We start from the raw sequence: 14705 nt of genomic DNA, 5'->3' as shown, positions 1-14705 counted from the left end.
TTATTATTCTTTGCATCCCTAGCCAAGTTTAGTTCCAGCTGCGCCTTGGCCTTCCTGACCCCATTCCTACACAACCTGACCGCTTCCCTATACTCTTCCCAGGATGCCTGTCCCTGCTTCCACTGCCTGTGCAGTTCCCTCTTCCTCCTTAGTTTGACCAGCATCTCTTGTCTCAGCCATGCCGGTCTCTTCCCTTCTTTGCCTGATTTCTTACAGCTAGGGATTGAGAGCTTTTGTGCTCTGTGGACCACTTCCTTAAAGATCTGCCAGCTCTGCTCTGTTCCCCTGTCTCTGAGGACTGTTTCCCAGGGAGTTCTTCTGACTATCTCCTTGAGGAGCTGGAAGTTTGCTTTTCTAAAATTTAGGGTCCTGACTATACTCTTTGTTCTTGTCATTTCCCTTAGGAGCGTGAGCTCCACCAGCGCGTGGTCACTGCAGCCCAGGCTGCCTCCGATCTTGACATCTCCGACGAGCTCGCTTGCATTGGTGACCACCAGGTCCAGTATCGCATATCCTCAGGTAGGGGTGTCTATTACCTGGCTTAAGAAGTTGTCCTCAATGCATTCGAGAAACCTGCTGGATTGCCTACATCCTGCCGTGTTGGTTTTCCAACAGATGTCGGGGTGGTTGAAGTCCCCCAGCAGGACAAGAGCCTGAGAGCGCGAAGCCTCTGAGGTAAGCCTCTGAGGGTAAGGCTGTCAGAATTGGCAGTTTTGGAACTGGTTTTGGACATCTCATTTTGGACACTAGCTTGTTTCAGCTAACGAAGTCTATTCTTAATTTTGTATCTGTATTTTTTGTGCCACATTTTAGTATCTAGGAAAAGATGAGGGGCAAAGGTCTCTAAGATATTAAACTGAGTCAACTATAACTTCAGTGACTCACAATTACTGGTACTTTAAACCAGCATAGTAAAGAGTTTCTCAGACTCGCTCCTGCCTCCAGTGTGCAGTTCATTTCTGATGATTCATGGAATCAAAGAAACAGAGTTATACAGGGCCTCTGGAGGCCATCTAATCCAGTCACCCCCTTGAAGTAAAACTGTTACCAGCTCTAGATCAGGTCAGTCACGGCTCTGTCCAGCAAAGTCTTGAAAACTTCCAAGAACAGGGCTTCCACATCCCTGGGCAAATTGCCCCAGTTCTGCACCAACATCCCAGTGAACACATTTCTTCTAAGGTTTAGCCTGAATGTCTCAAGCTGAAAATTGTGACCACTGTCCCTTACTGCAGCATCTGGCACTACGAAGAACAGTTTGGCTTCACCATATTTACAATTGCCCCTCAAAGACTTGTAAACAGCTGTTCAATCATGCCTTTGTCTCTTTTTTGCCAGACAAACCCATTTGAGCTCCTTCAGCCTCTCCTCACTGGTCATGTACTCAAGGCCCCATGCCATCTGTACAGCTCTCTGCTGGACTGGTTCTGTCTTTTCCACATCCTTCTTGAAGTGGGGTACAAAAAAAATTGATCCAGTAGCCTCACTAGCCCTGAGTAAAGGGCTATAATAATAACAACTCTATATCTGTTGGCAAGGCTCTTTCTGATGTATTCCAGCACACGGTTTGCCTTATTTGCAGTGGTAGTGCACTGTTGCTTAGTATTCAATCTGACATCTACCATAACCCAGGGTCATCACCAGCAGCAGCAGCAGCATTTTCTCCAAACTTGGGCAATAAGACTCATTCTTTCAAAGCTACGCTTTGAAAGTTAAGTGTTTCTTTTGGAGTGAACACAGGGGCAAGACTTCTGAAGACCAAACTGGAACAATGCAGGCAGCTCTGGGAGGAGGAATGCTGGATAATTGCCTGCTTTTGGGCAAGGCATCATAGGCTGCAGTTTTGATGCTATGGCTAAGAATGAATACAAATCCAAATTATATGCTAAGTACTGATGCATTGTATTCCCATATTCCCTACTTGGTATTTTAAAGTGGCCCACACTAGCAAAAATCTCCTGAGACACAGTGATGGAGAAAACTCATTCCTTCTTCTGGGACATTGCTTCCACGCTACTAGGAACACTTTTTTACTTTAAGTGATTTTTCAGATTACACACATTTGATTGTCAAAACTATAACATTTCAGTTTCATTAGTATATGTAATTCATCTTCATATGCAAGAAGGGCATCTATTAGGGTAAAACAAGAAATAGAAAGCTAGATAATTCAAACCGCCCTATTTCACCCTTTAATCTCTCAAAAATGTACCAGAGCACAATCCAAAATTCATCAACTAACCAGGTATCAGAGAAACACCATTTAGATTCTTTGGAGGACAGAGTTATTGTATTCAAGAGCAACTGAATCCAGTGCAGTGCAGTGACTCCGAATCTATAGCTGACTGGGGCCATGCATTTCCAAAAAGCAGAGAGAAGGACATTTTTGGTTTTGAAAAAAAAAACCCAAAACAATAATAAACAACACTCTCCTCCCCCAAAACATCTACTTACCTTTGGCCCTCTTGATCCTGGAATTCTGGATCCACTTAACAGGCCAGTGCTACCTGATCCTTCCATGTCCTAAAGGAAGAGAAAAAATGCTACAGAATTTAAGCATTTATCTTCTTTTTTTCAACTGCTCTGTTTTCTGAGTCCTGTAAAAAAATGGAAAGATATGGAACACAAATATTTTTATCTGTCCTCATTAACCTTTTTTTGACCAATGCATGATCTTCTGGAGATAGGGTCCCCTCAACTGCAATAAGAGCATGTTGATCTTCCTTACGGAAACACTGGTCTTCACAGTCTTGCCAATTTGACACCGTTTCTCCAGCACTTCAGGCTGGACAGCATCAAGTAAAAGTGAGACAGCACCACAGTTTTAAGCATGTGCTATGCTTAAGCATGCTGTAGCAGTATTTTTCTGTTTAGCATTTACCTGCCACCTGGCTACTGAAATACTGTAATGACTAGTAAGGGTTACATAACTGATTTAAGGCAGGGAGAATTTGCAGGCAGTTTGTTAAGAGCAGTAATCTTTATTAAAAAATAAAGGTCCATCCTAATTCTCACAGTTAAATGTTGAATTCCTGCTTAAGATACAGCTTACTGAAATTAAATTGAGCAGAAAAAAATATTCTAACACAAAATTGTGGAATTAAATATGTTGGAAGGGATCTCAGAGGCTGCCTAATCCAACCTCCAGTTGAAAGCAGCATCAACACTGAATTCAAATCATGTTGTTCAGGGCTTTGTCCCCTCAAGTCTTGGAACCCTCCGGAGATGGAGGTTGTGCAACCTCTCCAAGCACCTGTTCCAACATTTGGCTGTTATCAAGGTGAAAAATATTTTGAGACAGAACCCCCTCTGTTTCAATTTATGATTGTTGTTGCTCATCACTCTGTGCACCACTGTAAAGATCCTGGCTATGTGTCTTCTCTTTTTAGATATCAGAAAGCTGCTAAAATGCTTAAAGCCCTCTCCAGACTAAGCAAGCTCAGCTCCCTGAGTCTTTCCTCATAGGTCACGTGCTCCATCTGACTGACCATTGTCATAGGCCTCTGCTGACTTCAGAAATATCTCTATGAAGTGGAAGACCTTGAAAGCAGCATCCATACTTCCTGTGGAGATTTTCTAGGGGTTTTAAAGGAGACTGCTCAGAAAGCAGCAACCTCCCTCCAGCTCTCGTTGTTCTGACCGCGACATTCCAAATCCCTGGCAGAACCAGGACCTGCCAGTTCCAAAGCAGCCGAAGAAACAAAATTGCAGGCTGCCGTAATTATCTGCTTTGCTCCTAGAATCATCCCAGACACATGTTCCCATCCCTTGTGTTATGACAAATCAAGAACTTGTCAGACTGTGCTTCAAACGACCTGGATGAACAGGAAACTGTTCACTTGCTTCGAGCTGCAGTTTTAAATGCAACTGTGGTGGCTTAATTGTTTCCTTTTTCTGAAAAGAAGAAATCTTGATCTTTCTTCGCTCCACTTCCCTGTTCACAGCCATACATTCATTTTCAACATGAGTGCCACGTGTTGAATCCTCTCACTTTCCTATGAGCCACTTTAAATCACTAAAATGGCAGAAAATACATTACTTTTTGGGAGTGGGATGGTTCTCTAAAATGTTAGTAAATTAAATTGGCTTGTGGAAGGATTGATGGAACACTGGATGTTAGTGCATGTGAAGGGCAGACGTGCCAGTAATGGCTGCAGATGGGAGGAGGAGCAGGAGCAAAGCAGACTCTCCACCTCTTAGTGCCAATGAGCCCTTGTATCAGTGTATCATGTTTAGAGGACTCATACTCCTTGCCTGTGTAGCTTTCTGCTAGTTAGTGACTTGAAATGGCTCAGATTACCATCGGTCTGATGCACTCTGGAGATGGTGTAAGAGAAAGGGTGGAAGACCAATTAGATGAGCTTAAGCTGCTATGGAATGACAGCTTAATGCTGAAGTTGTGGAAAATATCAACTGATCTCACTCCAGTGAGTTTGCCCTTTTCCACCAACTCCACGAGAGCAAGAACAAGAGAAGCAGAAGGACTGCACAGCTGGAATCAGGTCCTTCCTTTCGGGGACCAAAGTGGGAGACATTAAGTCATCAGGTTGGCTGAAGTCCTTTCATGTAACTTCACCTGAGACTAAATGTTATTCAGACTTTCATTTTGCTCCTCCATCAGCTATCAGTGTATCAAATATCAACAGAAAATATGCTGATTTTCTCTTTGGCCTGTTTAACCAAACACTCACTACCTAGGGTAAACCACAAGCTGTGTTTCTGGGTCCTTCTTTCCCTTGCCTCCACGGTACCAATATATTTTTCCCTTTAAGAGAGTGCTTGATGGCTGCTTTATATAACACACCATTGCTTTTGACATCTGCATGTTTTTCATGGGTTTATCAGGTACCTTCTGCAGCTCAAACTGTTCTTTTGGCAAGCATAAGTGCCAGCAAACCCCCATGCCATTTGGTTTTTACACATAGCTGATCACAAATGCTAACAAGTGCTAACAGGAACGTTTTGCAGAAACAGCCTTACAGCAATAAACAGACTGCCAACCAAAAGGTAGTGTTGCCCTAACGAACTCATAGACCACAGTGCTGTCTTAACAGATGGCAGGGGGGGGCATCCAAAAGATCAGCTAGAACTAGCAAGCCTGTTAACGGTGGTATTCCTCTCAGGGAAATGACAATCGTGCCAATTCTGTTTGGATTAGATGGAGTTCAAGATGAAGCCAGTCATCTGTTGCTGCTGTTAGAGCTGGAATCCTTCTGTGTTTGTGTCCATAAAAGTGGGGACTTCCAGTTTTCACTCTCTCCTGCTCATCTGCTAACTTTCTTCTTCTGAGACTTAGGTATCAGAAGTGACAGCATTTGCCCCCACTACCTGCAGAGGAACTCTTTGGTGGCATAATGAGGCAAAGTTGGCTTCTATTCACATAGTATGAATGGGGAAGAGTGAAAATCTCATAATACTGGATCCTCAAGGGTCACAGAAGATGACTGTAAGTCAGAGAAGCCATCATCCTGGGCTAAAACTCAGACCAGACCTAGGATGAAGATGTGGCTTACCAGTAGTCCTTACCTCATTCTGAGACAAGTACATATCTATCCAGGAGAGCAGCCTTTATAGTGTGCCTAAGTTAATGTAATGGAGTGTTTGTATGCTTAGACTTTATGCTGTTCCTTGCTAACAATTGCCGTGCTGGCAATTAAGAACTTGTGAAGTGCTGCAGAGATTTTTTCGTCCATTGAAATCCACTGACATCAGTTAGTTTATTAACCAGTAGCGTACATAGTGAAATACTGTTTTGTCAGACATCAGAAATCAGAATATGTCTTTAAACAAGCATTAGTGGTCATCTCTGTACTTGGAGTACTCAAAGTGTCTCTAGAGTAAAGAAGAGAGAAATACAAAAGGGGTAGTGTAGACACTAGGAGAAACATGTGTGAGTAAACTGGAATCTTTTAAACACCACCACTTTACTGCAGCAGTTCTACAGATGGCCAGTAGTTTTGCTCAGACATTGCTTACTTCTCTGATGAAATTACCCTCTGTTTCTATGGAAACTTGTATTATATCCCATGACATAAAAAAATGAAAACTCTGAAAAGACTTTCCTGAGCCAAACAGCTAAATTAGAAATGAAAAATGCATAGAAAATAAAAAAAGGGAAGACTCATAGGTGAATATTGATGTAGGCAATTTGTCAGTCTCTCTTCACAGAGATATTAATGCAGCAGCTCTAGTTCTTGAACCTGAGTGTTCTCCCTTTGCCTTTCTGTACTGCATAGCCACTTTCTGCTCCAAAAAGTTCATCTGAATGAGCAGTTCTCAAATGACACATAAAACTCAGTTTGAGCTGGCCAGATCTCATATTCTAAGTGGTGAAGGTATTATTTTCAGAAATAGAAGGAGTAGCAGCCACAATATTTTTTTTTATAGAACATTTTTCTTCTGAGTAGAACAGATCATGAGGTCAGAAATGTCCAACATCTGTCTTTGTATTTACACATTATGTAAGTGACATGCCTAAACTAAACCCGTGGCCTCAAGAATGACAGCATGAGAAAAGACATAGCTTAAGGGGGACCTGCAGTTCGATTTTAATGAATACTGTCAGGCATCTATGTATATTTAGATCATTGCTCTAAATTATTTACATGAAAAAAAAACCACTAGAGAAGTTAGTCCAGTAGTATTTTATATTAACAATTATATAAGCATCAAGAATTAGCATCTGAACACTGTTACTACTGAACAGTTTAATGAATAAGAAATCAATTACTTCCATGGTCTAAGCATGGTCAATTATATGATCAAATGTAAAAGGAATTGTAGGCTACTCCTAGGCAAATTTCAATCTGGAGCAAATGACTTTATCTGTCATCAATTCAGCTTTAAATAGCTGTGAAATATACAGGTGATTACACTCTCCCTCCTCTGAAGGAAGCAGACCCTTAGCTATGGTAAACCCCATAATAGCAAAATACCTCAAATCCGAAACTGTAACTTAGTCCTGGGGGTCCAGGAGGTCCAGGGGGCCCAGGAGGTCCTGGTGGTCCAGGTTTCCCAGGAGACCCAATAGCACCAGCTTCTCCTTTGGGGCCTATTGATCCAGTGACTCCAGTATCACCCTAAAATAAAAGGTCAGTCTATTGGTACACTGAACATGCATAAGTGGATGCAAATAAGTAGAATCATAGAATGGTTTGGGTTGGAAAGGACCTTAAGGATCACCTAGTTCCAACCCCCCCGCCATGGGTTAGGGATACCTTCCACTAGACCAGGTTGCTCAAAGCCCCATCCAACTTGGTCTTGAACACTCCCAGGGAGGGAGCATCCCCCGATCATCTTCATAGCCCTCCTCTGGATCCGCTCAAGCAGATCCATGTCTTTCTTATGCTGGTGGCCCCAGAGCTAAACACAGTACTCCAGGTGGGGTCTCATGAGAGCCGAGTAAAGGGAAGAATGACCTTCCTCAACCTCCTGGCCACACTTCTTAAAGAAGTACTTTGGCCAACTGAGAAGTCAAGTTTGCTGACTTCATAAGTTTTCACAATCTTTTAGACTTCTCAGCCCTTTTCAGTAGTGTGCTGTATTAGAGTGATACTGTTATCCCATAAAGACTTCTTTTTTACCTTTGGACCAACAGAACCAGGAAGACCTTGATCACCCTGTAAAAGAAAATAAATCCTAATTACTTACAGTAAGAGCATAAGACAGGCAAACCCCCCACATTTATAATATTTTTGCTTAATTGAAATACCCACAGATTTCTGTGTTGTTTAATTTGATGTCATAATGTCCTTTGTATGAAACATTAGATCTCTTAGTTAAAAAGAAAACAAACTATTATTCAGGAGTTATAATAACAAATGAATAGCTATGGTCTGATATGCAGACAGGATGCAATTTTGTATTTCAATTATTGCTGCAGATTTCAAAGGTCTGGAGCACACAGAATTAAGCATTATGGGTCACATCCTCATGCTTCTGAACTTAAATATCAAAACTCTCATGGGATATAACAGAAGCAGAAACTGATCCCACACAAGTTGCCTAGGGCACAGTTCCAAACAAGGGATATGATGACTAGTATGATTTTAAGGCTCCTCTGCAGCAATCTAGCTATTTGGTTTGCTTTTAGATACTTTATTTAGACACTGGTTTTTCCAATTCTAGTTCATGGAATAGACAGAAAGTCACAGCATGCAAATACTTCTTTTCTAAATTGCACTGAATCTAACAAAATTAATCATTATATTGGCAAGCTCCTGTCCTTACTCATTCAACGGAAATATTGCTTGAGTAAGATCTGAAAAAATAAGTAAGCACCAGGAGTAAAATGATAATGATGTTTTCTTCCCAAAGCAATGGCAAAAAACCACATTGAATTTTGCTCCAAGGAACAAATTGACTTTACTTTCAGTGCATCCTGCAGTTTCTCCCTGTAATCGTCTCTGGATTAACGTGGAATAGTGATTAAAAATAGATATTGTGATAAAAATTAAATCAAGGTTTTCAGAACAAATGAATAGTAGAAATGGAAAAAGCCTATTATCCCAAGGTGCTGGGGATTGTATTGAGCAGGTGCAAATATGTAGTGCTTCATTTCTAATTAAACGTTTATCAAATATACACAATGCAGAAAACGGGCTCAGTGCAGCAAAACATTTAAGATTTTGTCCTTTTTGGGGGGATTATGCCCTTTTTTTAAATTTAATTTTTCTTCCAATTCCTTGCCTTTCCAGATCAGTCTCTTCCTACAGTATGTGCTTCAGGTTCAGTTTCATTCAGCTAGACTTCTTTCTATTCTTAGACTCCTTTATGCAAAACACATACCACTGATTACAATGGACACAAGTTTTGGATGCCTGCTTTGTAACATGCATACTGCATTTTCTGGATAGCTGTTAGTTCCCATGTGAATTGCAGTTTTACCAGCCTCGGGCTTTTGAAATCACAACTCAGATTCCCCAGCCTCCAGAAGAGATTTTTAAAAAAATCTTGTGATTTAGTAAATAAATAAACAAACAAATAAGTAAATAAAAATATTCCGGCCATTTAAGACTCGTCTTTTCATTTCCCTTACAGTATGTGAGCTTTCAATGTACACGTGGGAATACATTTCAAGTTCTTGTGTATAAAGTGTGGTATAGAAGCTCACTAGAGGATGAAATTTTCCTGTAGTCTTTGTCTCTGCCTTCTCCATATCCTTCTTGAAGTGGGGTGCAAAAAAATGGGTTCAGTATTTCAAACACAGTCTCACTAGCCCTCATTAAAGGGTTATAATTATATCTTTATATCTGTTGGCCATACTTGTGTCTTTTTGCCAGATTAAATGGTTTGAGCTCCTTCAGCCTCTCCTCATTGGTCATGCACTCAAGGCAGGGGCCATCTCCATAGTTCTTTGGTGTAGTGTCTCTGTCTTCTCCACATCCTTCTTGAAGTGGGGTGCAAAAAAAACGGATGCAGTAATTTGGGGAAACTTGAAAAGAGTGGCAATTTTGCAGTATGTAGGTTTTGGTTCTATAGCAATACAAGAAAATCTGTCCGCTGGATGTTATGATCCCTTGCTTTCATTTACATGTTCCTCACTCCTTCCCTTTTGCTGGACATAATGCTCATCTAATCATGCATGAAGCCAACCAGTGCAGCAAGTCAACAGAAAACGAAGTAACCCTTTGCTGCCAGGTCAGGATGCTGAAATGCCTCATCAAGGGGTGAGTGAAGGCTGGAACTGCCACAAATGTCAGGGTGGAACATCATAGCTGGGGGCTGCAGCAGTGCAGTAGACAGCAGTTAAGACAAATACAGGCTGCTGCAGAAGTCTACAAAACGTGATATGTCCATGGCCCACAGAACTTAAACTTAAGCAATTCCAGTTGCCCTGGTATACACACATGCCACAGAGGGTGCTTTCTGCAGGGAATATGCTGTCAGTCTGCACCAATCTGGGACAGCTGGAGCTCTTTACTTCCCCCTACAGACTCACCTTCAAGAGTCCAGTCATAACTGGCATTTTACTGGCGAATCACAACAGAGTAGCTCATATTGCATTTCGAATATTGCATGCTGCAGAAAATGAGACTGTACCCAATAGGGAATTCTGGATTTCTGAATACACCTTTTGAAATGTGTTCTAATAAGCCATTGGCAGCTGGATTCAATTAAAAAAAAAAGAAGCCAGCCAACACTTGTTGCAGGGACAAGTATTTATGATTTTTACAGCCTAGAATTGACAAAAATTTTCCACTGAAGTAGGAGCAAGACAAACGTTTAACTTACCTTTTGTCCCTTCTGTCCTGGTGGGCCAGCCACTCCATCAGGACCAGGAGGACCTTGAGGACCCTGTAGATGATAGTAAATGTAAAGCAAATGCCACCTGAGAGCCCTTTTCCTAGCACACGCATGTAAGATACAGCATTATGAAAGACTAATGTGTAGCACCAGGTAGCACCTAACACCATTAAGTTCTAACATTTGTATTTCTTGTCTTCTGAGAGTTTGACTTTGTATCAAAACAGTATTTAAATATATTTTATAGAAAACTATATCAAACAATCACAAAATAATAATAAAAATATAAACCATCATAATGTAAATATAAAGTTAGAAGGCAAAATAATGCTGCTATCAGAGCAGGTTTTGACAACACTACTACAGATGCAAAGGGGTTGAAATCCCCATCTACACTTTTAGCAACCTCAGTGCCAGACGAGAGCTAGCTGAGAAAACATTGATATTGACAAAGTCAGAAAGCAACCCAGGCTCACTTCAATTTTGCCTTGAAAAATGTATATTTAGTTCTCCTCCTGATTTTCTGTGTTGTATCCAACACATTGCATCCATTTGACTGAGCAGCCAGGCTGGGAAGAACTGGCTTTGTAGAGTCAACCAGTCAAACAATACAGGTACTGAAGTCTAGCCCACAGTAACCATACATGCAAGGAATGGAACAGTTACATGCATATTTGCATGCCTTATGTTTTTAAAATTGGACTCTGAAAGCCTTTAATGAAGTTTATAGGTGTGCATTCTGTCCTCTGAGAACTTTTTATCCATTTATTTATTCATCTGTTTTGGGGAAGGATATAAATGGTTGCAGAAGGAGCTAGAGAACTTTTTCTCTGGTGTTTTCAGAATGGTCACAAAGGCCTCATTTTCCCTGCTCTCCATACCTTTTTCCCGCTGTTTTTGCCTTTTGGATGCACTCTTATTTTTCAGATATGCTGCAAGTTTATATGCGTTTTGGGTTTTTTTGTATCTTAAGCATGAAAAGCAGTTGATACTAGTTTTGATCACTGTATCACATGCTGAAGCTGACTGCCTGAATGTGGTTATTACAGTTTTTTTTAATACATTTTTAATTTTTGCTTGCCTTTTATTGATTCCATACTGTCTTTGTATTCTTTTTACAATTTTTATCCTCTCTTATGGGAAAATATGCCTGGTCATAAAGCAGACTGCTTCTGATAGTAAGCCTTAAGATGCTAATCATCCTCATTTTACTGATAAATGATTATCAGTTTCAAATATATGAGCGCTGGGGAGCAACACAGTCTGAATTAGAGAACAGAAGACCTCCAATTATTCTCCAAGGATATTGTGGTTCTGAAGATACTGTGGTTCTGAGAAATGTTAACAAAATAGGCATTTTCATGACAGGTCTCTGCAGAACATTTTAGAACACTTGATACTCTCCTAACTCCCAGAGGACACGATTTTTTCTTTAGGTTTAAGCCAGTCATTCAGTGACTAGATATGATTAGGAATAGTTTACCTTTGAAAAATTAAAATAAAAAATAAGGAAATTAAATAATTGAAAACAAGGAAAGACTGGCCAGGCACTGCATTTATGTAATAAATCTATGCCTTTTTCCTGGTTGTATTCTAGAAGGGCGTCTCTGTGCTTAAAGTGAGACAAACAGTACAATGAAGCATATGCCTAAACCACTGCAGTGCCATGGTCTTTAGTACTTGCAATTCTCGTAGTCTGAAGTATTCACAGCACTTAGTGGAAAACATTTAAGGCACATCTTAAAAAAACCCACTTCAAGAAGTTTGTTATTACTCTCCAGCAACGTTATAGTCTTGAAATGTAATTGGACGTCTAGTAACATTGGGAATCCTCCCCACAGTCAGGTGAGAATCTCAGCTTTTAACTGAAATAACAAGTTTCTAGCTTTTGGTTACAAATGGACAACCCACAAACATGAAAACGTGTTTGTCAGAGATCCTAAATTTCACAACCCAAACAGCAAATAAAAAGGACTCAGTCTCACGAGGCTGATCTCATGGATTCTCAGCAAAGCTTATAATTTTAGGGAAATAATAACAGGACAATAAAAAAATGAATACATAAAGCAAGTAAGCAAGCTCTGTCCTGGAGTCAAGTACTGTGATAAAGACAGTAACCTATCCAGTGCTGGTCCGGGCTATGTTCATGGATGAGCTCCTCATCTCCTTCTTTCACTGCTGGGGAGGGTCTGGCATATTGTAAAGGAGTTTGAAAAAGGCTGGCTGGTCTGTGGAAACTTCTTCCCTTTGCAATCAATGCAGAAAACATCCAGGAAGGACTGATAGGCCGTGTGTACGGCAGGATAAGCAGAACACAGGGAAGCCGCGCTAGAAGTGTGGCCACTGTGCAGGACACTGGAGAGCTGTTGTCAGTCCACCTAACTAGACCATAAGGTTCAGGTCTTAATTCCTTAATTAAAGCAATTAAGAATAGGAAAGAATCCAAAATGGTTTCCTGCTATCATAGCCTTTGGGTTGTTAATGGCAAGTTTCCTCATACCTAGTGGGGCAAGTGTGCTCTCAATACATCTTTTTGTCTTGCTCCCTACATCCTCTAGAACAGACACTTCTTTCCTTCCCAGTCATTGGGATTTTCTTGGAAGGAAACCATGCTGTAAGAAGGATGTAGGTGGAAAGGCACTGCAGGCAGCTGCAAACTATCCTTTTACGCTTTCAGGATATGATAAGGTCAGCAATCTAAAACACAGAAGCACATCCAGGCCCTGCAGTTTAGACATGTTTAATGAGACAGAAACCACTGGAGCTCCAGGGACATTTAAGGATTTTCCTTGCAGGATATGTCAGGAGTACATTAAATTAGCCTGTGCAGGTTGTCACTGTTGTTGTAGCAGCATGAAGTTCAGTGCAGGCCAACCTTGTTGGTTTTGTGATGGGCAGGCTCTGAGCTCCATGCTGTTGCATGAGCACTGTTGACTACTCCCACACTTACCTGGAGTCTACAAGATCTGGCCTAGGCTACTGTAACTTCAGGACAAACATGTCCTGAGTGCATCTTGTTGTTGGATCAGAGGCTAACTGTAAATAGCACTGAGAACAAACCATTGAGAATACAGAACATGATCTTACCACAGTTACTGCATAAAACCATTGAAAAATCCATTGATAATTTCTAGAAAGCAAAGAGTAACAGAAGAAAGCAAAATTTTTACAATATATTAATTTAATAAATGTTTTATATTTATTTTCAAATTTAAGTCAGTGACACATTTCTAAGGATCTGGACTACAACTGTTAATTATGGTGCAACCCAGTTGTCTAAGCTCCTTTGCATACACAGAAGAGGCCTTTTCTGAAACATGTTAGTGAAAAGCCTGGATGAAAAATACAGATTTTTGTCCCTACTTCTGTGGGACCAGGTTATTTCACCTTAGCAAAGCATCTTATTAACAGGCCAGAACCACTAACTGCCTTATCAATCACCTGTAAAATTGTAAAACAAAAACATTTCAATTAATAACCAAGCAAATACTCAAAACACAGCCAAAGCACTTGAGTGCAGCAAATGCTGAAACTGTGTGTAGCTCAGCAAAACAATGGCCTATGTACAGATACATCTTCTGCACTCTGTTTATCAAGGCTTTAATTTAGTGAGGTTCATAGGGATACAATTTATTCCAAGAGGGAACACTCTGAAACTCTGAAGTCCAAAAATTACCCTAATTTCTGACATGTGTTGAGTGGATACTCTGTCTTGCAAGGACCTAAACTTGGATGAACAAAAGTTTGTGATGTTTATACTTCCTTGTAGCCTGAGAGAATGAGACTCAGCTCCTGAGAGAAAAGGACTAGTTTTCAAGATAGGGCTCTGAGGTATTGGATCGAAGTACTTCCTTGCAACTCTAAGTGAGATATCATATATATAATTCAGGCTATTCTCAGCATTTCTCTGCAGGGTAGCTACATCCTCAGCTCTCGATTTTCATTTGCTTCCCATGCACATTCTTCTCTGATCCCATTTTAAAGATTTTTCAGGTGCTTTATTTCTCTCTGCACAAAGGATGTTGTCTTCCACTTCGATGGCCAGACACTTAAAATTTGCTGTACCCACCTTTTTAGATCTTCAATTAATTCCTGACTAGGTTATCCTCAAAAAAACCCAAGCTCAGCTGAGATGCAGTAAGATCTCCTCTTTAACATGTGTCACAAATACACTCCATTAATATTTGCTAATTATGCCTTGTCAGATATAGCAATGGTGACCCACTTTGAATGGTGAACATACAGATCAAATCTAGGCCTGGGAAGAACTGGTACTGCCAGATGGTTGATAGGGAATAAGGGAACCATATTAGTAAATATATTTCCAGAGAGGATTCACAGAGCTGATCAATGCTAAAAAAATTGTTTTCTTCACTGAAAAAACATTTTACTGAGGATTTATTAACAAACAGGTAACACTCAAACTTTTAGCAATGCTTTTTACAGTAGAACTCTATTTCACA

General features: G+C 40.5%; 1 protein-coding gene across 1 annotated transcript in view; it reads right to left on the bottom strand.

Annotated features, from left to right (window-relative positions):
* The window catches only part of COL15A1 (collagen type XV alpha 1 chain), a 113505-nt gene that overhangs the window by 55613 nt on the left and 43187 nt on the right, over nt 1-14705 (bottom strand). Inside the window, 4 exon segments of the mRNA XM_035893433.1 lie at nt 2452-2520; nt 6933-7076; nt 7581-7616; nt 10231-10293. Of these exon segments, the coding sequence (XP_035749326.1) occupies nt 2452-2520; nt 6933-7076; nt 7581-7616; nt 10231-10293 (312 nt within the window).

The sequence above is a fragment of the Egretta garzetta genome, unplaced genomic scaffold (genome assembly GCF_000687185.1).
Source record: "Egretta garzetta isolate BGI_Z169 unplaced genomic scaffold, ASM68718v1 scaffold14, whole genome shotgun sequence".
Taxonomy (NCBI): domain Eukaryota; kingdom Metazoa; phylum Chordata; class Aves; order Pelecaniformes; family Ardeidae; genus Egretta; species Egretta garzetta.
The sequence above is the reverse complement of the archived record's forward strand: the minus strand, read 5'-3'. Positions and strand labels throughout refer to the sequence as shown.